General features: G+C 46.3%; 1 protein-coding gene, 2 non-coding genes and 1 pseudogene across 3 annotated transcripts; 2 read left to right on the top strand and 2 right to left on the bottom strand.

The window, feature by feature from the left end:
* The first annotated feature begins 569 nt into the window (after positions 1-569).
* LOC119944387 lies at positions 570-707 on the top strand. Its single transcript, XR_005455871.1, has one exon. It is a non-coding gene; the product is annotated as a small nucleolar RNA SNORA7 (small nucleolar RNA).
* Positions 708-12,894: 12,187 nt separating this feature from the next.
* Positions 12,895-13,832, bottom strand: LOC119944071 (annotated as a pseudogene).
* Positions 13,833-17,980: 4,148 nt separating this feature from the next.
* On the bottom strand, positions 17,981-18,910 carry LOC119944070 (olfactory receptor 9I1-like). The gene has a single exon (XM_038765295.1). It carries the CDS (start codon positions 18,908-18,910, stop codon positions 17,981-17,983), a length of 930 nt encoding a protein of 309 aa, XP_038621223.1.
* Positions 18,911-20,908: 1,998 nt separating this feature from the next.
* LOC119944386 lies at positions 20,909-21,046 on the top strand. Its single transcript, XR_005455870.1, has one exon. It is a non-coding gene; the product is annotated as a small nucleolar RNA SNORA7 (small nucleolar RNA).
* The last annotated feature ends 5,549 nt before the right edge of the window (positions 21,047-26,595 follow it).

Genomic DNA, 26,595 nt, shown 5'->3' with positions numbered 1-26,595 from the left:
CAATCTAGATCCTCGCCATAGAACCATGATTCCTTCTAAACTTGGCTTTCTTCAAGGAATCAATAATTGGCATTTACTGAGTGCTGACTGTGTGCAGGACACTGAACTAAGCTCTTGGGCAAGTACAATATAACAAACTTGGTAGACACATTCGATGTCTACCCCCTTCTAGACTGTGAGCCCGTTGTTGAGTAGGGACCGTCTCTATATGTTGCCAACTTGTACTTCCCAAGTGCTTAGCACAGTGCTCTGCACACAGGAAGCACCCAATAAATACGATTGAATGGATGAATGAAGGATGCCCACAACAAGTTTAAATTCTAGAGGGAAAGACAGACATCAGCAAAGCCCATTGCTCCAGTCCCAGAATGACGAAGAGAGGTAAAGTTAAGAACTACATTAAAAAAAGATCCATCAAACCCTAATATCTCCTTTCTATAGACTCAGTTTATGACTATAGACTGATAACTTTATCCCCCCGAGTCTCAGTGTTCCCATTTATAATATGGACATTCCCCTCTGGATTCCTATTTTACCTAGAAGAATTAAGACATAGCTAGTGAAAGGAACCCCTCTCAGGGTTGCACCCGGAGAGTTTCCACTACTCTACCAGTCACGACTATGGGAGGGAGAGTCAAGCAGAGCCATACCCATTTAATTCCTAGTTTGGGCAGTGGCTAGTGAGTGGAAGGCAATCTGCTACAAGTCAAAACTCACCTGAGCTAGGCAGCAGCGGCATGGGAGAGAGTTCATTCATTCAATCATATTTATTGAGCGCTTACTGTGTGTAGAGCACTGTACTAGGCGCTTGGGAAGTACAAGTTGGCAACATATGGAGACGGTCCCTACCCAACTACGGGCTTACAGTCTCGAAGGGGGAGACAGACAGCGAAACAAAACATGTGGACAGGTGTCAAGTCATCAGAATAAATAGAAGTAAAGCTAGATGCACATCATTAACAAAATTAATAGAAGAGTAAATATGTAGAAGTAGAATAAATAGAGTAATAAATCTGTACAAACATATATACAGGTGCTGTGGGGAGGGGAAGGAGGTAGGGTGGGGGGGAAGGGGAAGAGGAGAGGAAAAAGGGGGCTCAGTCTGGGAAGATCTCCTGGAGGAGGTGAGCTCTCAGTAGGGCTTTGAAAGGAGGAAGAGAGCTAGCTTGGCAAATGTGGGAGGCATTCCAGGCCAGGGGGAGGACGTGGGCCCCGGGGCAACAGCAGGACAGGTGAGAAAGAGGCACAGTGAGGAGGTTAACAGTGGCAGAGGAGAGGAGGGTGCAGGCTGGGCTGGGGAAGGAGAGAAAGGAGGTGAGGTAGGAAGGGGCGAGGTGATGGAGAACCTTGAAGCCAAGAGTGAGGGGTTTTTGCTTGATGCATAGGTTGACTGGTAGTCACTGGAGATTTTGGGGGAAGGGAGTAACATGCCCAGAGTGTTTCTGCACAAAGATGATCCGGGCAGCAGCGTGAAGTATAGACTCAAGTGGGGAGAGACAGGAGGATGGGAGAGTTGAGGGCAGAGACTCGTTTACTGTGTGGAAGGAGGCGATGGTAAACCTCTTTCATCTTTTTACCAAGAAAACTCTGTGGATACACTGCCAGAATGAATGCAGATGGAAGTGGGGCAGTCTGGGAGAGATGTGTCCATGGCATCGCTATGGGTCGGACATGACTCGACAGCATAAGACAGCAACAAGCAAAAGGAGACAGGAAAAGAAAAAGGAAACAGATAGATTATCAATAATAGTGCATCTGGATGCTACAGTGGTTCATTCATTCAATCCTATTTATTGAGTGCTTACTGTATGCAGAGTACTTTACTAAGGTCATGGAAAGTACAATTAGGCAACAAATAGAGACAATCCCTACCCAACAACAGGCTCACAGGGATGCAACCATATACTTTAAAAACAGACCAGCATTGAAACCCAGGTGGAAAATAATAATAACTGTGGAATTTGTCAAGTGCTTACCTTGTACCACACACTGATACTAAGCCTTTGGATAGATATGAGAACCAGGTGAAATTCTGCAAATGATTTTATCTCAGTATTGGAAGGTGCTTCCTTAGAGCACGAGCTGTTAGTCTAGTGGATAGAATCCGGACTTGGAAGTCAGAAGGACCTGAGTTCTAATCCCTCCTTGTCCACCTGTCTGTTGAGTGACCGTGGTCGTCACTTCACTTACAGTTTCCTCTTCTGTAAAATGTGGATTAAGACTGTAAGCCCCATTTGAGACAGGGACTGGTTCCAACCTGATTAGCTTGTATCCACTCCAGCACTTAGTACAGTGCCTGGCACGTAGTAAAAGCTTACCACAAAGCATAAAAGATGAGAGAGTAGAGAAGGGAGACCCTGTCACATCAATCACCTGCCCCTGCTGAACCAAGAAGATTAGACACAGCAATAGAGAAGAACGGGAAGTAATCTCACCGTGACTCTCCAGGAGGAGAAGATGAGATAATATGGGCATTCCAAATTGGGCTGTTGATCTTCTCTGAACATAAAAGGATGGGGCTAGTCCTGATTTCCCCCAAAATCAAACTCCTTGATCAGCCCACACTTCCATGGATACGGGGTCTCTGGCATCCTTCTTCTAGAACGTCCTACAGTGCAGTGACTCACACCCACCCCTCCCAGCTGGCCAGCCAAAGCAGAGGCCTGAGCTGCCTTGCAGGGTGGGGAAAGTGGAGGACAGTCCAGAGGTGCAAATGAGGAGCTGTCACTGCGGGACTCCCCGGAGTGGCCGAGTTCCAAGACTGGAATCTTCAAAGCTGAGGAGCTGGCAGGGCCATCTAGGACAAGGGTTGATGTTGGAAATAGGAGAGGAGCCCCAGAGCACAATATGATAAAAAAAATACCACTCACCTGTGTGGATGAAATCAAATTTAGGACCTTGAGTTTTCTTGAATAGTCTATCTAATTTTTGACTCTGTCTCTTCCACCTCTTGTATTCAGTCAATCAAACAATGGTGTTTACTGAGTATTTACTATGTACAACACCACAAAGTTAGCGGATACGTTCTCTGTCCTCAACGAGGAAAAGGTACTAGGGGATGTTTCCTGTTTTGATCACTGGCTTCTTCTTTTACAGGATTTGTTAAGCACTAACAACGCATCAAGCACTGTTCAAACCTCTGGGGTATATACCCTCTCCAACCTTCAAATGAACAGATTTACCTGGGTTGGGACCAAGTCTTTATCTCCACGTAGGCTGATTGGGTCACCGTGCAAAGCACATTTATGTTGATTTCATAATCCTCAGGAAGAGTGATTCTAATTTGGGATCTCCCACAGGACACCTAATTAATAAGTCTCTAGATTCCACACTCCTAACCAATCTTAGAAAACTTCAAGAGAGAGCACGGGGAGAAGGGGGATCTCCTGCTAACGTAATTGTTCGGATTTGGGTTCTCTAATCGGGCCCAGAGCTTCCAATTAACAAGGCCCCAGACTTCTTAACTGGGGGTAAAACAACTTGATTAATTGATCAATCTACGGTATCTATTGAGTGCTTACTGTACATCGAGTAAATAAAATAATAAAAATGGTATTGGTTAGGGTTAGGGTTCCTTGTCCACAACAAGTGCAATAAAACAGAGGTAGGAGACAAGTTCCCCAACAATAATGAATTTCCAGTCTAGAGGAACCTTATCAAAACCTAACCTGAACCTAATCTAAACTGCCCCAACATCTGACGGGCATATCATGACTAATTTGGGACATGCCTGAAGTTAGAAAGAGCAACAAGATGAAGCATTATATGGTTGCTGTTTGATTCTAAATTGATCTGATAATGTCCTAAGGAAAAAAATGTATCTTAGTAGAAGAGTGACCTCATGTCGTTACTTAGAAGAGTTCTGAGTGGACTTTTAAAATTATTCTCACTAGTAGTAGTAGTGATAATAATAATATTTTTAAGGGTTTACTATGTGTCAAGCATTGTACTAAGTACCAGGGTGGATATAACATAGACTGGACACAATCCCTGTCCTAGGCACTGTTAACAGTCTAAGATGGAGTAAGATCAGGTATTTAATCCCCATTGTGCTGAAGAGGAAACTGAGGCACAGAGCAATTAAACAACTTGCCAAAGTCATACCACAGGAAGAGGTGGAGCTGGGATTGGAACCCAGGTCCACCTGTTTAAAATATTAAGAAACAAAATGGAGTCTAAGCCAGTCGGTACCTCTCATGGTGATTAAACTGAAAGAAAGGGTAGCTTTTAGTAAATAGAGAAATCCCCATTCCCGCAATAACTGGGAAAGCAGCGGAAAGACTTCAAAAACAACAGGCAATTCGACTTCCTCCAAGTGTCCCCTGTCCTGTCCTCCCCGCAGCCCATCACCACCACCAGTACTGTGACCATGCTCTATTTCTCGATTTTATGAGCCTTCAAAACAGCAATTAAATGGGACAATTTACCATCGAATGTCCTTCACTGTAGCCTTACTGAGGAAAAACGTTCCAGCCCTCTAGGAGAGGTTTGTTTGGCTCTGTCTGGGAGCTGGGAGCAGAATCAGTCAGGAGTCATCAGCTCCCCAAAGCCCCAAGGCCAGATCCCTCAAAGGATCATGGCAAGGGTGAGAAAATGTGTCCCAGCCCTCTAGGAGAGGGTCATTCAGCTCTGGCTAAGAGTGGAATCAATCAGGAGTCATCAGTTCCCCATCGCCCCCAGGCAGGATCCCCCACAGGATGACTCATCTGAAAAATGGGGACTGTGAGCCCCCGTGGGGCAACCTGATCACCTTGTAACCTCCCCAGCACTTAGAACAGCGCTCTGCACATAGTAAGCACTTAATAAATGCCACCATCATTATTATTATTATGACAGAAGCAGTGAGGGGTGATGGTCCTGGAATGGCCAGCCCCTAACATCTGTCTGGCTCTCTCAGAGATGAGATCTTCTGAATCGATCAGTGGCAAGGGATCACCCGTAAGGGAATAAATAAGAGCTTTGCCCAGGGCACTTTGCAGCCTAGTGGAAAGAGCACGGGCTTGGGAGTCAGAGGTCATGAGTGCTAATCCCGCTCCACCACTTATCAGCTGTGTGACTTTGGACAAGTCACTTCACTTCTTTGTGCCTCAGTTACCTCATCTGTAAAATGGGGATTATGAATGTGAGCCCCACGTGGGATACCCTGATTACCTTTTATCCATCCCAGTGCTTAGAACAGTGCTTGGCACATAGTAAGTACATAACAAATACCACCATTATTATTATTATCTCCTCCAAGACACCTTCCTAGACTGAGCCTTCTATTTCCCCTTAACTGTTCTCCCCTCTGTGACAACTCTTCACTTGGCCGTGTACCCCTCAAGCACTCTGATACTCACCCCAGCTCCACAGCACTTCTACCCATCTCCTTTTACTTTTCTATTCCCCTTATCCCTAATTCATTTTCTTGTCCATCTCCCCTTGTAGAATGTAACCTCCTCATGGGCATGGATCATGTCTACCAACCTTGTCTACCAACCTTGCTGTACTGCACTTTCCTAAGCACTTAGTACAGTGTTCTGCAAACAGTAAGGGCTCAATAAATGCCATGGATCAATTGACCATTGAACCGATATACCCTGATAGGCCAGCCTGGCCTCGTAGACTTGATCCTCTATACTGTAAGCTCATCTCCAGACTGTAAGTTCTTTATGGGCAGGAAACTTGAGGAACCAGGAGGTGAAGGCCACCTTCGGGACGTGGGAATCCCAGAATTCTTTGCCAAATCCCAAATAGCTGCTGGAGTTTGGAGAACACTCCAATGGAAAATGACCAGATTCCCCAGGTTTCTCTTGAATTTATCTTCAAGGCCTCCTCGCCTTTCCTGCTCATTGCTGTGACCCATTCAGCACCCATGCTTACGGAACGGAGTTGTGTTTAGAAAAGATCGAAGCAACAAGTAATATAAAATGTGGAAGAGGGGCCAAGACCGAGCTGGACAGAGAAGGGACGGGATTTATCATTTATAGCTTCCCTACCCACTTCAAACTTAAGTTTGTCCTTTTATGTCAGCTTGTCTTCCTCATCAGACTGTAAGATCCTCAAGGGCAGAGTTAGAGTTACATATTTCTTCCCCTGAGAAATATGTTTGAAAGGTGCCTAGGACTGTGCTTTGCCAACAGTGAGTATGAGGATATTGGATGATGGAGGAAGATGGAGGAGAAAGGAAGAAAAAGAGGAGGAGAAGGAGGAGAAGGAGGGAAGAGGAGAAAGAGGAGGGAGGAGGAAGAGGGAGGAGAAGGAGAATGGAGGAAGAAGGGGATGGCAGATGATGCTATAATAATAATAATGATGTTATTTGTTAAGCGCTTATTAACACTGTTCTAAGAACTGGGGGGATACAAAGAGATCAGGTTGTCCCACATGGGGCTCACAGTCTTAATCCCCATTTTACAGATGAGAGAACGGAGGCACAGAGAAGTTAAGTGACTTGCCCAAAGTCATACAGCTGACAATTGGCGGAGCCGGGATTTGAAACCATGACCTTTGACTCCAAAGCCCGGGCTCATTCCACTGAGCCATGCTGCTATGAATCCTAGGACCTATCTAGTGAGGCAGAGAGGCTATATTACCAACGAGTCATGTTTGACTCCATCCCACTGCTTAGCACAGTCCTTGGCACATAGTAACTGCTTAGTAAATGTCATAACTAACCAATGGGCTTGGAGAAAGGTACTTCCGTGAACTACAGTATTGTAGCTCATCAGAAAGGCTGAAAGAGAGGTAAGGGAAGTTTAGACAACTCCTAAAATCTCCTTGAACACATCATTCAGCTTCTAAGCCCAAATGCAAGCCCTCAAACACTACACGTTGTGGCTTCACTTAGAAGACGGGAACGTGAACATACAATGGGATATGGCATCAATCGATAGTCATTGAGTGCTCACTGTGGGGAGGTGACAATACAATAGAATCGATAGGTGCAATCCCTACCCACAAGGAGCTGACAGTCTACGGATGGATGGGTCTTACAACTACATTGTCAATGAAACAGTGTGAGAGGTAATAATAATAATGATAATGATGGCATTTGTTAAGTGCTTACTATGTGAAAGCACTGTCCTAAGAGCTGGGGGGATACAAGGTGATCACATTGTCCCAGGTGGGGCTCACAGTCTTAATCCCCATTTTCTAGATGAGGTAACTGAGACTCAGAGAAGTTAAGTGACTTGCCCAAGGTCACACAACAGACGTGGGGAAGCTGGGATTAGAACCCGTGACCTCTGACTCCCAAACCCGGGTTCTTTCCACTGAGCCACGCTGCTTCTAGTAGTCGCCCCTTTGTGGTTCATTCATCCAATCCTATTTGTTGAGCACTTAGTTTATGCAGAACACTGTACTAAACTCTTGGGAGAGAACAATACAATAATAAACAGACACATTCCCTGGTGTTCCTACTGCATCTTCTCTCTGTTTTTGCCTCCAAACTTTTCCATTTCCCACCCCCACACTGGGACTCTTGGGAGTTTGGTAGCTTCCCACATTCATATGCCCAAGCTAGCTCTCTTCCTCCCTTCAAAGCCCTACTGAGAGCTCACCTCCTCCAGGAGGCCTTCCCAGACTGAGCCCCCTCCTTCCTCTCCCCCTCCTTCCCCTTCCCATCCCCCCCGCCTTACCTCCTTCCCCTCCCCACAGCACCTGTACATATGTATATATGTCTGTACATATTTATTACTCCATTTATTTTACTTGTACATATTTATTCTATTTATTCTATTTGGTTTATATGTTTTGTTTTGTTGTCTGTCTCCCCCTTCTAGACTGTGAGCCCACTGTTGGGTAGGGACCGTCTCTATATGTTGCCAACTTGTACTTCCCAAGGGCTTAGTACAGTGCTCTGCACACAGGAAGTGCTCAATAAATACGATTGAATGAATGAATGAAAGCCCTTGGAATAAATGTCTCCAGGTCCTAGGGAAGGCTGGGACCACCTCATGAGCCCTGAGGCTGCCGTGAACCAGCCCCGGATTGTCTCATCATACTCACGAGGGCAACGAGGACCCAAGAGTCAGGGGGTTGGGGGACCAGGGCAGGTGAAGTCATCATTATTTGGGCTGCTGTGCTCCCTGGAGGGTCCTGAGGGCTGGGCTAGGGCATCGGAGAGCCGGGGAAAGTCATCATCACTTGGGCTGCAGGATCCCCTGGAGGGTGGAAGGCGCTGAAGAAAACTCAGGGCGTCGACAGAGGAATTGAGCATCAGAGCTTTCCCAGCTGGTCCTCAGGATCTCTGCAGGCACCGCTTCTTCCGTCGATCCCTCTCGGTTCCCCAAAGGTCTCTCCAGACTGAGTTTTCTCCAGTTATCTCGAACTCTGACCCTGTTTAGATCGATCTGGAGAGTCTGTGCCAACGCATCCCTGCAGCCTCGCAAGGTCGGTATGACGGTGGAAAGGGGGCTTTACTTACCTTTCCAGGGGAAGTATAGTGGTTAGAGGATGGGTCTAGGAGTGGGTTCTAATTCCAGTTCCACCACTTGTCTGCTGAGTGGCCTTGGGCAAGTCATTTCACTCCTCTGGGCCTCAGTCGCCTCATCTGTAAAGTGTGGATTGAGACTGTGAGCCCCACATGGGACAGGGACTGTGTCCAACCCAATTTGCTTGTATCCACCCCCAGCGCTTAGTATAGTGCCCAGCACATAGTAGGTACTTAACAAATGCCACAGTTATTATCACTCAATGTGTTTTTGATTTAGCAGTTAGCGTTGCCTATGTCTTCTCGTCAGCCTCTGCTCCCGAGTGAGCCAAGTCAAGGTTTAAACAAGGAAGGATCATAAAAGCTCTCAGACACAGCGTCCGTAGGTTAGCAAAGTGCAAGGAGAAGGAAGTGGGAAAGGAAGAAAGAGAGAGCCAAGATCCTTAAACTTGTCTCTGTCTGTGCTCGTCTTTGTGAGAAGCAGCATTGCTTAGTGGAGATTCCAGGGTGTAAGAAGAACCTGGGTTCTAATCCCGGCTCTGCCATTTGTCTGTTGTGTGGCCTTGGGAAAGGCACCTCACTTCTCTGAGCCTCAGTTACCTCGACTGTAAAATGAGGATTCAGACTGTGATTAAGACCGTGGGACGGTGACTGGGACCAAGCTGATTAACTGGTAACTACCCCAGAGTGTAGAATGGTGCCTGGCACATAGTAAGCACTTAACAAGTACCATTATTTGTATTATTATTTATGTCAGGGAGATTTGGGCTGTTTGGCCTGAAAGGGTGGAGGGTCCTCAAATTCTCTCGCCTTCATCTGACCCTTTGGCTAATGTAGGAAAGCTCCAGGGCAACCATTTCCACAGAAGGGAGCTCTGTGATCTGGGGAGCCAGGTTGACAGTCAGAGGTGTGAATAATAATGATCTCCCCCTTCTAGACTGTGAGCCCACTGTTGGGTAAGGACTGTCTCTGTATGTTGCCAACTTGTACTTTCCCAAGTGCTTAGTACAGTGCTCTGCACACAGTAAACGCTCAATAAATACGATTGAATGAATGAATGAATGAATGAATTATAGTGATATAAGCCCTGGGTTACATACAAGGCAATATGGTTGGACAAAGTCCCTATGCCACATAGGGCTCACAGCCTAAGTGGGAGGGAGAACAGGTATTGAATCCCCATTTTGCAGATGAGGGAACTGAGGCTCAGAGAAGTTAAGTGACTTGGCCAAGGTCACACAGCAGGCATGTGGTAGAGCCAGGGTTAGAATTCAGGTTATCTGACTCTCAGGCCCATCCTCTTTCCACTGGACCATGCTGCTTCTCTGTGTAATACCAATAATCAATCACTCAATCAATCGTATTTATGGAGCGCTTACTGTGTGCAGAGCACTGTACTAAGCGCTTGGGAAGTACAAGTTGGCAACATATAGAGACAGTCCCTACCCAACAGTGGGCTCACAGTCTAAAAGGGGGAGACAGAGAACAAAACCAAACATACTAACAAAATAAAATAAATAGAATAGATATGTACAAGTAAAATAAAATAATAATAATAATGGCATTTATTAAGCGCTTACTATGTGCAAAGCACTGTTCTAAGTGCTGGGGAGCTTACAGGGTGATCAAGATGTCCCTCGGGGGGCTCACAGTCTTAATCCCCATTTTACAGATGAGGTAACTGAGGCACAGAGAAGTGAAGTGACTTGCCCAAGAGTAAGAGTAAAAGTACTTAAAAAGAGTAAGGAGGTGAGGGATTTGTCAGGGAACGCTTCCTGGACGAGATGCGGATTAGTCTGGGAAGGCTTCCTGGAAGAGATGTAATTCTAGTCGAGCTTGGAAAATGGGGAGAGGGATGGTTTTCCAGATGTGAAGGAGGAAGAAGTTCCAGTCAAGAGGGAAGGCGGGAGAAAGAGGTTGAGATCTATTAATTATATGTTCTGAATTACTTATTCATATTAATGTCTGTCTCCCTCTCTAGACTTGAAGCTCACTTTGGGCAGGGGATGTGTTTGCGAAGTCTGTTGAACTGAACTCTCCCAAGCACTTCGAACACTGAGCTGCACACAGTAGGTGCTCAGTAAATACCTTTAATGATGATGATGATGGTGGTGAGTGGGGTGAGATCGAGGAATAGTGAGTAAGTTGGAGTTAGAGGAGTAAAATATGGAGGCTGGGTTTCAGTGCAAAAGTAACAATGTTGAGTAGCATGGAGAGAGCTGATTGAGGGCATTAAAGCCAATGATCAGGAGTTTCTATTTTCTGTGGAGAGGGATTAGCAACCAAGGGAAGTTTTTGAAGAGCGGGAAACTGTAGACTCAACAGTGTTTCAGAAACATGATCCCGACAGCAGAGTGAATGGAGAAGGGAGAGACAGGAGGCAGGGAGGTCAGCAACGTCGGCAAGGAGGCTGATGCAGTAGCTAAGATGGGATATGATAAATGCTCGGGCCAGCATGGCAGCAGTTTGAATGGAGAGGAAGGGGCAGATTCTGGAAATGTGGTGAAGCAACCGGGAGCAGCCTGGATGAGTGAAAAGAAAACAGGCTTGGACATCAGAGGACCTGAGTTCTAATTCTGCCCTGACACTTGCCTGCTGGGTAACCCTGGGCAAGTCACTTTACTTCTTGATGCCTCCCAGTCCTCAGCTGTAAAAAGGGATTCATTACCTGTTTTCTCTCCTACTTAGACTATGAGTCCCAGGTGAGATAGGGTCTGTCCAACTTGATTATCCTATATCTACTCCAGCACTTACAACAATGCTTCACACAGGTGGTTAACAAATACCACCATTATTATTATTATTATTGTTATTATTACTGAGGTAGAACTGACAGGAGTTGAGGACTGAATATGAGGATTGAAGGAGTGAGCTGAGTCAAGGCTGTGAGACAGGGAGGATGGTGGAGTTATCAGAGAAGCAGTATGGCCTAGTGGACAGATCATGGGCCTGGGAGTACAAAGGTCATGGGTTGTAATCCCGACTCTGCCACTTGTCTGCTGTGTGACCTTGGGCAAGTCACTTCACTTCTCTGTGCCTCAGTTCCCTCATTTCTAAAATGGGGATTGAGACCGTGAGCCCCATGAGGGACAGGGACTGTGTCCAACCTGATTTGTTTGTAGCCATCCCAGCACTTAGTTCAGTGCCTAGCACATAGTAAGCACTTCACAAATACCACAATCATTATTACTATTATTATTATTATTATTATTATTACTATCAACAGTGTCTCATCTGTGAAGTTATCCCTCACCTTTTTAGATCCCAAAGGTGACCAAAGGTCCCCCTCTCCATCCCCCCCATCTTACCGCCTTCCCTTCCCCACAGCACCTGTATATATGAATATATGTTTGTACATATTTATTACTCTATTTATTTATTTATTTTACTTGTACATATCTATTCTATTTATTTTATTTTGTTAGTATGTTTGGTTTTGTTCTCTGTCTCCCCCTTTTAGACTGTGAGCCCACTGTTGGGTAGGGACTGTCCCTATATGCTGCCAACTTGTACTTCCCAAGTGCTTAGTACAGTGCTCTGCACAAAGTAAGCTCAATAAATACGATTGATTGATTGATTGATTACCTCCAAAATGATAGCTCACTGTGGGCAGGGAATGTGTCTGTTATATTTTTATTGTACTCACCCAAGCGCTTAGTACAGTGTTGTGCACAAATTAGCACTCAATAAATATGAGTGACTGACTGATGGGACAGTCAGGTTGGGAGAAGGACTGACATCTGGTTCATGGAATATTGCTCTGCAAATCAGATCCGAGAGCCCCGTGGTGCTCACTCTTTCCTGTTCTTTGCCCTAGTGAGTGCTTAGAAGCAAGATGGCCCAGTGGAAAGAGCCTGCGGCCTGGGAGTCAGAGAACCTGGGTTCTAATCCTGCCTCCTCCAATGGCACACTGTGTGACCTTGGACAAGTCACTTCCCTTCTCAGTTACCTCGTCTGCAAAATGGGGATTCAATCCTATTCCTGACTATTTAGACCAGCAGCCTGGTGTGGGACAGGGACTCTGTGCAATCTGCTTGTCTGATACCTACCCCAGTGCTTAGTCCAGGGCGTGGCACACAGTAAGCCTTTAACAAGGATCATAACTAGTCTTACTCAGTAGTGCCTCCTACCCTGGTAGGGTTTGGCAGAAAGTCCCTCTCTCCTCCTAGGCCACTTCATACCACCCAGCCCCGCCAATTTAGACCTGCTTCCAGCCACAGGCCGAGCCCTGGATTCTTTAGTAATCATCATTCAGGGAAGAAAAATGAAATACATTTGAAAGATGAATACAGGTCGTTAGAGTTCAGGCAAGCCAACCCCAGAGAGGTGACGTGTGAGGGCTGTGATAGCAGGACTTGGTACCGGGATGGTTTGGCTCAGGGATCCATGTGAGGAAGACTTTCCGTCAGTCCAGTGGAGGTGACTAATGGGACACATTTGCTGCCGGAGACAGAAGAACATTTTCAATCTATGGACTTGACCTTTTATGGCCCTTGCGTGAACTTGCTCCTGTGGAGAATTTTCCTCAGGGCCTTCTTCACCTCTTTGTTCCTCAGACTGTAGATCATGGGGTTGAGCATGGGGATGACCACGGTGTAGAACACAGATACCACCTTGTCCACCTCCAGGGCCTGGCCCATATTGCCTTTCAGGTACACGAAGGTGAGAGTCCCAAAGAACAAAGCCACTGCAGTCATGTGAGAGCCACAGGTAGAGAAGGTCTTGGCCCTCCCGCCGGCCGAACAGATGCACAGGATGGCCTTGATGAGGTACAGGTAGGATACCAGGATCACCATTATGCTGGTCATGATGATGGAGAGAGATATGAAGTAGATGACCAGCTCCCGGGCCTTGGTCTCGGTGCATGACAGCTTCAGTAAGGGCAGGAGGTCACAGAAGAAGAAGTCCAAGCGGTGAGACTTACAGAAGGAGAGAGAGAAGGTGCAGCCCATGCAGATCACAGTGAGGACAAGTGCTCCCGCGTAAACCCAGGACACCAGCCCCCAGCGGGCCCGGAGGGTCACGATGGCGACGTAGAGGAGGGCCGTACAGCCAAGTAGCAGTCATAGGTCATGACCGTGAGGAGGAAGCACTCGATGTAGGAGCACAGCGTGAAGAGGAAGAACTGGACCACACATCGCCTGGATGTGATGGACACACCGCCAGACCATAGAGACACCAGCATCTGAGGGATGATAACCGAAGAGTAGCAGGCGTCCAGGAGGGATAGGTGACTGAGGAAGAAGTACATGGGTGTCTGGAGTTGGGCGTCCACCTGGATGAGCCTGACTATGCCCAGGTTTCCCCAGAGGGTGAGGAGGTAAAAGACCAGGAATACCCAGAAGAGGACACTCTGCAGTTCCAGCCGACCGGGAAAACCCGTTAGGAGAAACTTGGTCCCTCCATTGCTGTTCTTGACCATCAAGCTGGGGTAATCGACTGAGATGAAAAAGAAAAAGAAGAGGGCTGACCTAGTGCATGAGGAGATGTTTTCTCTGCAGTGGAACAAGTCACACTTACCTGACCTTTTAGAGTCAGACAACCTGAGTTCTCATCCTGACTTCACCGCTTGGCTGTTGTATGATTGTGGGCAAGTCACTTCACTTTTCTATTTCTCAGTTCCCTCACTTGTATAATGGGGATTTAATCCTCCTCCCTTTGACTAAAAAGGTGAGCCCTATGTGGTTCAGAGATTGGGTCCAACCTGATTAACTTGTATATACCCCAGCACTTAAAACAGTGTTGGACATGCAGTAAGTGTTTAACAAATACAATTTTAAAAAATCTTGTGTCTACCCCAATGCTTAGAACAGTGCTTTGCATAAAATAAGCATTTTACAAATAGAATAGTAATAGTGATTATCATTCTTATTATTATTATCAAAAAAGAACTATCATCTATATTCTTTTTAGGAAATGGTGTCACTCAGAGCAGAGGTCCAGCAGAAATCTAAAACAAGTGGGTGACTTCATGCCAACATATTTTTCTCACTAGAAAACATTGTGAAAATATCCCAGAATTTCCGTGATACAACTAAAATCATCATCTGCCAGAAGAAAGATAAAAGCTGACTGAGGAAATGCCTGTAACATCTCACTCCTCTTCATTGCCAGTAAGATCCCTACCAGGAGTCAAAGTAGTAGTGAAGCAGCATGGGAAACAATGTGGACTACTGGATAGAGCCCGGGCCTGGGACTCAGAAGGGCATGGGTTCTAATCCCAGCTCTACCGCTTGTCTGCTGTGTGGCCTTGGATAAGTTCCTTCACTTCTCTGTGCCTCAGTTACCTCATCTGTAAAATGGGGATTGAGACTGCGAGCCCCACATGGGACCAGGACTGTGTCTAACTGGATTTGTTTGTATCTATCCAAGTGCTTAGTACAGTGCCTGGCACAAAGTAAGTGCTTAACAAATATCATTATTGCTATTATTCTTAGCGGAGGGTATTTACTAAGAACCTGAATACAAACATGCTCTGTGCTAAGCACAAGTGATTTTTAATGGTATTTATTAAGCACTTACGATGTGACAGACTCTTTACTACTACTATTAATAATAATACAAATAATAATAATATTTGTTAAGTGCTTACTATGTGTCACGCATTGTTCTAAACGCTGAGGTAGATATAATGTCAACAGGCTGTCCCATGTGGGGCTCACAGTCTTAATCCCCATTTTACAGATGAGGGAACTGAGGCACGGAGAAGTTGAGTGACTTGTCCAAAGTCACACAGCTGACAAGTTGCAGAGCTGGAATTAGAACATTTGACCCAATCTGACTCCCAAGCCCATGCTCTTTCCACTAAGCCACATTGCTTCTCATTATTATGTGAATCATCATAATAATTCACATCGTTTTGTGTTTGATTACACATACCGTTAAAAAATACCAGAATTTTTGTTATTATAATTACCCATCCCTCTAGACTGTAACCTCATTGTGGGCAGGGAACATGTCAACTAACTGTTGCATGCCCTATTCCAGGTGCTTAGTTCAGTGCTTTGCACCTAGCAAGCGCTCAATAAATAGCATTTTTTATGGTATCTGTTCAGCACTTACTATGTGCCAGGCACTCTATTAAGTGCTGGGGTGGATATAAACTAATCAGATTGGACAGAGTCCCTGTCCCACTTGAGGCTCACAGTCATAATCCCTTTAATAAAGATGAGGTCACTGAGGCACAGAGAAGCGGAGTGACCTGCCCAAGATCACACAGCAGACACGTGGAGGAGCCGGGATTAGAACTCAGCTCGTTTGACTCCCAGTCCCGGGCTCTATCCACTAGGCCTCGCTGCTTCTTGACTGATCGTGATTTGTATCTCATCTCTGGGCTCCCTAAAGTTGTTCTGTGATCCAGGGACTGGGGAGCAGTAACAAAGTGATTAGCTGGCTGAGATTCTAGTTCTCCCACTGAGTCTTCTGTGCTGTCAAGTTCCAGATTCTCTCTCTCAATACCATCATCACAATAATAATTATTATTATGGTTCTTGTTTAGCACACCGAAGAGCTGGGGTAGATACAAATCAATCAGGTTGGAAAGAATCCCCGCCCCACATGGGGCTCACATGCTTAATCCCCATGTTTCAGATGTGGTAATTGAGGCCCAGAGAAGTTAAGTGACTTGCCCAAGGTCACACAGCAGACATGGCGGAGCTGGGATTAGATTAAGGGGCTTCTGACTCCCATGTCTATGCTCTATCCACTAAGCGACGCTGCTTCTCTATTCCTAGGATCGGGGATTGTGTCTGTTATCTTCTTCCTCGTTTCAACCTAAAAGTTATCAAATCCCAGAAGACATACTGCTGTATCCCACAGATTCAAATTTGACCTCCTGGAGGAGCTAAGACAATCAGTGTGCAATTCTGAATAGGGTCTGCTCTTTTTCTTGCTCTTTTTCATTGGCACAAGGGACATTTGAGCAAAAATGGTAGGGTGGATTTTGGATGGTTCAGAAGAGTCACAAGCTGGGTCTGTATTCATTCATTAATTCATTCATTCAATTATATTTATTGAGCACTTACTGTGTGCAGAGCACTGTACCAAGCACTTGCAAAGTACAAATCGGCAACATATAGTTACTACCCAACAATGGCCTTACAATCTAGAAGGGGGAGACAGACAACAAAACAAAACAAAACAAGTAGAAAGGGGTCAAAACCATCAGAACAGATAAACAGAACTGTAGCTATATACACATCATTCATAAAGTAAACAGAGTAATAAATATGTACAAACATACACAAGTGTTGTGGGGAGGGGAAGGGGGAAGGGCACAGGGAGGGTGTGGGGGCTTTGGGGAGGGGAGGAGGAGCAAAGGAAAAGGAGGGGTTCAGACTGGGAAGGCCTCCTGGAGGGGGTGAGCTCTCAGTAGGGCTTGGAAGAGAGGACGAGAGCTAGTTTGGCTGATGTGTGGAGGGAGGGCATCCCAGGACAGAGGTAGGACGTGGGCCAGGGATCGACGGCGGGACAGGTGAGAACAAGGCCAAGTGAGGAGGTTAGACAGAGGAGCAGAGTGTGTGGGCTGGGCTGTAGAAGGAGAGATGGGAGGTGAGGTAGGAGGGGGAAAGAGAGCTTTGAAGCCGATAGTGAGGAGTTTTTGCTCATGCAAAGGTTGATAGGCAACCACTGGAGATTTTTGAGGTGGGGGAGTGACATGCCCTAACCCTTTCTGAAGAAAGAAAATCCGAGCAGCAGAGTGAAGAAGAGACTGAAGCGGGGTGAGAGAAGAGGATGGGAGATCAGAAAGGAGGCCGATGTAGTAATCCAGTCGGGATAGGACGAGAGATTGAACCAACGAGGTAGCGGTTTGGATGGAGTGGAAAGGGTGGATCTTGGCAATGTTGTGAAGGTGAGACTGGCAGGTTTTGGTGAAGGATTGGATGTGTGGGGTGAATGAGAGAGCGGAGTCAAGGATAACACCAAGACCGTGGGACTGTGGTACGGGAAGGATGGTAGTGCCGTCCCCACTGATGGGAAAGTCAGGGAGAGGACAGGGTTTGGGAGGGAAAATAAGGAGCTCAGTCTTGGACATGTTGAGCTTTAGGTAGTGGGCAGACATCCAAGTGGAGATTTCCTGAAGGCAAGAGGAGATATGAGACTGGACGGAAGGAGAACAGGGAAGGAGATGTAGATTTGGGTGTCATCTGTGTAGACATGATAGTTAAGCCATGGGGGCAAATGAGTTCACCAAGGGAGTGACTATAGATAGAGAACAGAAGGGGACCAAGAACTAACCCTTGAGGAACCCCTACAGCAAGGGGATGGGAGGGGGAGGAGGAGCCCCCGAAGGAGACTGAGCATGTACGGCCAGAGAGATAAGAGGAGAACTAGGAGAGGATGGAGTCCATGAAGGCTAGGTTGGATAACGTTTTGAGGAGAAGGGGATGGTCGACAGCATCCAAGGGAGCTGAGAGGTCGAGGAGCATCAGGATAGAGTAGGAGCCATTGGATTTGGCAAGAAAGTGGTCATTGGTGACCTTTGAGAGGGCAGTTTCAGTGAAGTGTGCAGTACGGAAGCCAGATTGGAGAGGGTCTAGGAGAGAGTAGGAGTTGACCTTTTATGGCCTTTCATGATCTGGTCCTGTGGAGAATTTTCCTGAGGGCCTCCTTCACCTCTTTGTTCCTCAGACTGTAGATCATGGGGTTAAGCATGGGGATGACGACGGTGTAGAACACAGATACCACCTTGTCCACCTCCAGGGCCTGGCCCATATTGCCTTTCAGGTACATGAAGGTGATAGTCCCAAAGAACAGAGCCACTGCAGTCATGTGAGAGCCACAGGTAGAGAAGGTCTTGGCCCTCCCGCCAGCCGAACGGATGCACAGGATGGCCTTGATGATTAACAGGTAGGAGACCAAGATCACCACGATGGTGGTCGTGCCGACGGAGAAAGCTACAAGGTAGATGGCCAGCTCTTGGGCCTTGGTGTCAGTGCATGACAGCTTGAGCAAGGGAGGGAGGTCACAGAAGAAGAAGTCCACGTGGCGAGACTTACAGAACGAGAGAGAGAAGGTGCAGCCCGTGCGGATCGTGCTGGTGAGCTGTCCCCCCGCATAAGCCCCGGACACCAGCCCCCAGCGGGCCCGGGGGGTCATGATGGCAAAATAGAGAAGGGGCTGGCACACGGCCACATAGCGGTCATAGGCCATGACCGCGAGGAGGAAGCACTCAGTGGTGCCAAACAGCGTGAAGAGGAAGAACTGGGCCGCACATTGCCCAGATGTGACGGACGCGCCGCCGGAACTCAGGGCCACCAGCATCTGAGGGACGGTGACCGAAGAGTAGCAGGCGTCGAGGATGGAGAGGTGGCAGAGAAAGAAGTACATGGGTGTCTGGAGATGGGTGTCCACCTGGATGAGCCCGAATATACCCAGGTTGCCACCCAGGGTGAGGAGGTAAAATACCAGGAATACCCAGAAAAGGACCCTCTGCAGTTCCGGCCGCCCGGGGAAACCCGTTAGGAGAAACTCGGTCCCTTCAGTCCCATTCTCGGCCATCGGGCTGGGGTTATCGACTGAGATGAAAAAGAAAAAGAAAAGTTTTGACCAAGTGGAAGAGGAGGATGGTCTCTCTGCGGAGGAACAAGTCACAGCTACCTCACCTTTGAGAGTCAGAGGACCTTAGTTCTTATCCTGACTTTGCCACTTGTCTGTTGTAGGATCGTGGGCAAGTCACTTCACTTTTCTATTTCTCAGTTCCTTCATCTGTATAATGGGGATTTAATCCTCCTCCCTTTGATTTAAAAGTATGAACCCTAGCCGAGACAGGGACTGTGTCCAACCTGATTAACTTGCCTCTACCCCAGCGCTTAGAACAGTGCTGGACACATAGTAAGAGTTTAACAAATACAATTTTTTTTAATCTTGTATCTATTCCAATGCTTAGAACAGTGTTTGGCATAGAATAAGCATTCTACAAATACAATAATAATATGGAGGAGGAGGAGGAGGAGGAGGAGAAGGAGGAGGAGGAGTAGAAAGAGCTATCATCTATATTCTTTTTAGGAAATGGTGCCACTCAGTGCAGAGTTCCAGCAGAAATCTAAAACAAGTTGGTGACTTCACGCCAACATATTTTTCTCACTAGAAAGCGTTGTGAAAAATATCCCCAAATTTCAGTGATACAACTAAAATCATCATCCGCCAGAAGAAAGATAACAGCTGACTGCGGAAACTCCTGTTACATCTCCCTTCTCTCCATTGCCAGTAAGATCCCAGTGAGGAGTCAAAGTAGTAGTGAAGCAGCATGGGAAGCAATGTGGCCTAATGGATAGAGCCCAGGCCTGGGACTTAGAAGGTCATGGGCTCTAATCCCAGTTCTACTGCTTGTCTGCTGTGTGGCCCTGGGTAAGTCACTTCTCTTCTCTGTGCCTCAGTTACCTCATCTGTAAAATGGGGATCGAGACTGTGAGCCCCACATGGGACCGCGACTGTGTCTAACTGGATTTGCCTGTATCCATCCAAGTGCTTAGTACAGTGCCTGGAACAAAGTAAGCACTTAACAAATACCATTATTGTTATTATTATTAGTGGTGCATATTTATTAAGTACCTGAATACAGTGCTCTGTACTAAGCATCAGAGATTTTTAATGGCATTTGTTAAGCACTTACTATGGGGCAGGCACTCTACTACTACTGCTACTAATAATAATAATGGTATTTGTTAAGTGCTTACTATTTGCCATGATCAAGCGCTGGGGTAGATACAAGGTCATCAGTTTGTCCCAGATGGGCTTCACAGTCTTTAGCCTTATTTTATAGATGAGGGAATACAAACCCAGAGAAGTGAAGTGACTTGACCAAGGTCACACAGCAGCAGACCATTGGAGGACCCAGGTCCTTCTGATTCCCAGGCCTGGGGTCTATCCACTCTGCTTCTCAAGTACAAAAGAGTTAGAAGACACGGTCCCTGACCTCAAGAAATTTACATCTAGATCCTCGCCATAGAACCATGATTCCTTCTAAACTTGGCTTTCTTCAAGGAATCAATAATTGGCATTTACTGAGTGCTGACTGTGTGCAGGACACTGAACTAAGCTCTTGGGCAAGTACAATATAACAAACTTGGTAGACACATTCGATGTCTACCCCCTTCTAGACTGTGAGCCCGTTGTTGAGTAGGGACCGTCTCTATATGTTGCCAACTTGTACTTCCCAAGCGCTTAGCACAGTGCTCTGCACACAGGAAGCACCCAATAAATACGATTGAATGGATGAATGAAGGATGCCCACAACAAGTTTAAATTCTAGAGGGAAAGACAGACATCAGCAAAGCCCATTGCTCCAGTCCCAGAATGACAAAGAGAGGTAAAGTTAAGAACTACATTAAAAAAAGATCCATCAAACCCTAATATCTCCTTTCTATAGACTCAATTTATGACTATAGACTGATAACTTTATCCCCCCGAGTCTCAGTGTTCCCATTTATAATATGGACATTCCCCTCTGGATTCCTATTTTACCTAGAAGAATTAAGACATAGCTAGTGAAAGGAACCCCTCTCAGGGTTGCACCCGGAGAGTTTCCACTACTCTACCAGTCACGACTATGGGAGGGAGAGTCAAGCAGAGCCATACCCATTTAATTCCTAGTTTGGGCAGTGGCTAGTGAGTGGAAGGCAATCTGCTACAAGTCAAAACTCACCTGAGCTAGGCAGCAGCGGCATGGGAGAGAGTTCATTCATTCAATCATATTTATTGAGCGCTTACTGTGTGTAGAGCACTGTACTAGGCGCTTGGGAAGTACAAGTTGGCAACATATGGAGACGGTCCCTACCCAACTACGGGCTTACAGTCTCGAAGGGGGAGACAGACAGCGAAACAAAACATGTGGACAGGTGTCAAGTCATCAGAATAAATAGAAGTAAAGCTAGATGCACATCATTAACAAAATTAATAGAAGAGTAAATATGTAGAAGTAGAATAAATAGAGTAATAAATCTGTACAAACATATATACAGGTGCTGTGGGGAGGGGAAGGAGGTAGGGTGGGGGGGAAGGGGAAGAGGAGAGGAAAAATGGGGCTCAGTCTAGGAAGATCTCCTGGAGGAGGCAAGCTCTCAGTAGGGCTTTGAAAGGAGGAAGAGAGCTAGCTTGGCAAATGTGGGAGGCATTCCAGGCCAGGGGGAGGATGTGGGCCCCGGGGCAACAGCAGGACAGGTGAGAAAGAGGCACAGTGAGGAGGTTAACAGTGGCAGAGGAGAGGAGGGTGCAGGCTGGGCTGGGGAAGGAGAGAAGGGAGGTGAGGTAGGAAGGGGCAAGGTGATGGAGAACCTTGAAGCCAAGAGTGAGGGGTTTTTGCTTGATGCATAGGTTGACTGGTAGCCACTGGAGATTTTGGGGGAAGGGAGTAACATGCCCAGAGTGTTTCTGCACAAAGATGATCCAGGCAGCAGCGTGAAGTATAGACTCAAGTGGGGAGAGACAGGAGGATGGGAGAGTTGAGGGCAGAGACTCGTTTACTGTGTGGAAGGAGGCGATGGTAAACCTCTTTCATCTTTTTACCAAGAAAACTCTGTGGATACACTGCCAGAATGAATGCAGATGGAAGTGGGGCGCTCTGGAAGAGATGTGTCCATGGCATCGCTATGGGTCGGACACGACTCGACAGCATAAGACAGCAACAAGCAAAAGGAGACAGGAAAAGAAAAAGGAAACAGATAGATTATCAATAATAGTGCATCTGGATGCTACAGTGATTCATTCATTCAATCCTATTTATTGAGTGCTTACTGTATGCAGAGTACTTTACTAAGGTCATGGAAAGTACAATTAGGCAACAAATAGAGACAATCCCTACCCAACAACAGGCTCACAGGGATGCAACCATATACTTTAAAAACAGACCAGCATTGAAACCCAGGTGGAAAATAATAATAACTGTGGAATTTGTCAAGTGCTTACCTTGTACCACACACTGATACTAAGCCTTTGGATAGATATGAGAACCAGGTGAAATTCTGCAAATGATTTTATCTCAGTATTGGAAGGTGCTTCCTTAGAGCACGAGCTGTTAGTCTAGTGGATAGAATCCGGACTTGGAAGTCAGAAGGACCTGAGTTCTAATCCCTCCTTGTCCACCTGTCTGTTGAGTGACCGTGGTCGTCACTTCACTTACAGTTTCCTCTTCTGTAAAATGTGGATTAAGACTGTAAGCCCCATTTGAGACAGGGACTGGTTCCAACCTGATTAGCTTGTATCCACTCCAGCACTTAGTACAGTGCCTGACACGTAGTAAAAGCTTACCACAAAGCATAAAAGATGAGAGAGTAGAGAAGGGAGACCCTGTCCCATCAATCACCTGCCCCTGCTGAACCAAGAAGATTAGACACAGCAATAGAGAAGAACAGGAACTAATCTCACCGTGACTCTCCAGGAGGAGAAGATGAGATAATATGGGCACTCCAAATTGGGCTGTTAATCTTCTCTGAACATAAAAGGATGGGGCTGGTCCTGATTTCTCCCAAAATCAAACTCCTTGATCAGCCCACACTTCCATGGATACAGGGTCTCTGGCATCCTTCTTCTAGAACGTCCTACAGTGCAGTGACTCACACCCACCCCTCCCAGCTGGCCAGCCAAAGCAGAGGCCTGAGCTGCCTTGCAGGGTGGGGGAAGTGAAGGACAGTCCAGAGGTGCAAATGAGGAGCTGTCACTGCTGGACTCCCCGGAGTGGCTGAGTTCCAAGACTGGAATCTTCAAAGCTGAGGAGCTGGCAGGGCCATCTAGGACAAGGGTTGATGTTGGAAACAGGAGAGGAGCCCCAGAGCAGAATATGATAAAAAATACCACTCACCTGTGTGGATGAAATCAAATTTAGGACCTTGAGTTTTCTTGAATAGTCTATCTAATTTTTGACTCTGTCTCTTCCACCTCTTGCATTCAGTCAATCAAACAATGGTGTTTATTGAGCGTTTACTATGTACAACACCACAAAGTTAGTGGATACGTTCTCTGTCCTCAACAAGGAAAAGGTACTAGGGGATGTTTCCTGTTTGGATCACTGGCTTCTTTTTTTACAGGATTTGTTAAGCACTTACAACGCATCAAGCACTGTTCGAACCTCTGGGATATATACCCTCTCCAACCTTCAAATGAACAGATTTACCTGGGTTGAGATCGAGTTTTTATCTCCACGTAGGCTGACTGCGTCACCGTGCAAAGCACATTTATGTTGATTTCATAATCCTCAGGAAGAGTGATTCTAATTTGGGATCTCCCACAGGATACCTAATTAATAAGTCTCTAGATTCCACACTCCTAACCAATCTTAGAAAACTTCAAGAGAGAGCACTGGGAGAAGAGGGATCTCCTGTTAACGTAATTGTTCAGATTTGGGTTCTCTAATCGAGCCCAGAGCTTCCAATTAACAAGACCCCAGACTTCTTAACTGGGGGTAAAACAACTTGATTTATCGATCAATCCATGGTATCTATTGAGTGCTTACTGTACATCGAGTAAATAAAATAATAAAAATGGTATTGGTTAGGGTTAGGGTTCCTTGTCCACAACAAGTGCAATAAAACAGAGGTAGGAGACAAGTTCCCCATCAATAATGAATTTCCAGTCTAGAGGAACCTTATCAAAACCTAACCTGAACCCAATCTAAACTGCCCCAACATCTGACGGGCATTTCATGACTAATTTGGGACATGCCTGAAGTTAGAAAGAGCAACAAGATGAAGCATTATATGGTTGCTGTTTGATTCTAAATTGATCTGATAATGTCCTAAGGAAAAAAATGTATCTTAGTAGAAGAGTGACCTCATGTCGTTACTTAGAAGAGTTCCGAGTGGACTTTTAAAATTATTCTTACTAGCAGTAGTAGTGATAATAATTATATTTTTACGGGTTTACTAAGTGTCAAGCATTGTACTAAGTACCAGGGTAGATATAACATAGACTGGACACAATCCCTGTCCTAGGCACTGTTAACAGTCTAAGATGGAGTAAGATCAGGTATTTAATCCCCATTGTGCTGAAGAGGAAACTGAGGCACAGAGCAATTAAACGACTTGCCAAAGTCATACCACAGGAAGAGGCGGAGCTGGGATTGGAACCCAGGTCCACCTGTTTAAAATATTAAGAAACAAAATGGAGTCTAAGCCAGTCGGTACCTCTCATGGTGATTAAACTGAAAGAAAGGGTAGCTATTAGTCAATAGAGAAATCCCCATTCCCGCAATAACTGGGAAAGCAGGGGAAAGATTTCAAAAACAACAGGCAATTCGACTTCCTCCAAGTGTTCCCTGTCCTCCCCTCCCCGCAGCCCATCACCACCACCAGCACTGTGACCATGCTCTATTTCTCGATTTTATGAGCCTTCAAAACAGCAATTAAATGGGACAATTTACCATCGAATGTCCTTCACTGTAGCCTTACTGAGGAAATACATTCCAGCCCTCTAGGAGAGGTTCGTTTGGCTCTGTCTGGGAGCTGGGAGCAGAATCAGTCAGGAGTCATCAGCTTCCCAAAGCCCCAAGGCCAGATCCCTCAAAGGATCATGGCAGCAGTGAGAAAATGTGTCCCAGCCCTCTAGGAGAGGGTCATTCAGCTCTGGCTCAGAGTGGAATCAATCAGGAGTCATCAGTTCCCCGTTGTCCCAGGCAGGATCCCCCACAGGATGACTCATCTGTAAAATGGGGACTGTGAGCCCCCCGTGGGACAACCTGATCACCTTGTAACCTCCCCAACACTTAAAACAGTGCTCTGCACATAGTAAGCGCTTAATAAATGCCACCATTATTATTATTATTATTATGGGAGCAGTGAGGGGTGATGGTCCTGGAATGGCCAGCCACTGACGTCTGTCTGGCTCTCTCAGAGATGAGATCTTCTGAATCGATCAGTGGCAAGGGATCACCTGTAAGGGAATAAATAAGAGCTTTGCCCAGGGCATTTTGCAGCCTTGTGGAAAGAGCACTGGCTTGGGAGTCAGAGGTCATGAGTCCTAATCCCGGCTCCACCAATTATCAGCTGTGTGACTTTGGGCAAGTCACTTCACTTCTTTGTGCCTCAGTTACCTCATCTGTAAAATGGGGATTATGAATGTGAGCCCCACGTGGGATACCCTGATTACCTTTTATCCATCCCAGCGCTTAGAACAGTGCCTGGCACATAGTAAGTGCATAACAAATACCACCATTATTATTATTATTATTATTATCTCCTCCAAGACACCTTCCTAGACTGAGCCTTCTATTTCCCCTTATCTGTTCTCCCCTCTGCGACAACTCTGCACTTGGCCGTGTACCCCTCAAGCACTCTGATACTCACCCCAGCTCCACAGCACTTCTGCCCATCCCCTTTTACTTTTCTATTCCCCTTATCCCTAATTTATTTTCTTGTCCATCTCCCTTTGTAGACTGTACCCTCCTCATGGGCATGGATCATGTCTACCAACCTTGTCTACCAACCTTGCTGTACTGCACTTTCCTAAGCATTTAGTACAGTGTTCTGCACACAGTAAGGGCTCAATAAATGCCATGGATCAATTGACCATTGAACCGATCTACCCTGATGGGCCAGTCTGGCCTCGTGTACTTGATCCTCTATACTGTAAGCTCATCTCCAGACTGTAAGTTCTTTATGGGCAGGAAACTTGAGGAAGCAGGAGGTGAAGGCCACCTTCGGGACGTGGGAATCCCAGAATTCTTTGCCAGATCCCAAATAGCTGTTGGAGTTTGGAGAACACTCCAATGGAAAATGACCAGATTCCCCAGGTTTCTCTTGAATTTATCTTCAAGGCCTCCTCGCCTTTCCTGCTCACTGCTGTGACCCATGCAGCACCCACGCTTATGGAACAGAGTTGTGTTTAGAAAAGATCGAAGCAACAAGTAATATAAAACGTGGCAGAGGGGCCAAGACCGAGCTGGACAGAGAAGGGATGGGATTTATCATTTATAGCTCCTCTACCCTCTTCAAACTTAAGTTTGTCCTTTTATGTCAGCTTGTCTTCCTCATCAGACTGTAAGATCCTCAAAGGCAGAGTTAGAGTTACATATTTCTTCCCCTGAGAAATATGTTTGAAAGGTGCCTAGGACTGTGCTTTGCCAACAGTGAGTATGAGGATATTGGTTGATGGAGGAAGATGGAGGAGAAAGGAAGAAAAAGAGGAGGAGAAGGAGGAGAAGGAGGGAAGAGGAGAAAGAGGAGGGAGGAGTAAGAGGGAGGAGAAGGAGAATG

This window comes from Tachyglossus aculeatus, chromosome 22, assembly GCF_015852505.1.
Source record: "Tachyglossus aculeatus isolate mTacAcu1 chromosome 22, mTacAcu1.pri, whole genome shotgun sequence".
Classification (NCBI taxonomy): domain Eukaryota; kingdom Metazoa; phylum Chordata; class Mammalia; order Monotremata; family Tachyglossidae; genus Tachyglossus; species Tachyglossus aculeatus.
Note: the sequence above shows the minus strand (reverse complement) of the source record. Positions and strands in the feature narration are given on the sequence as shown.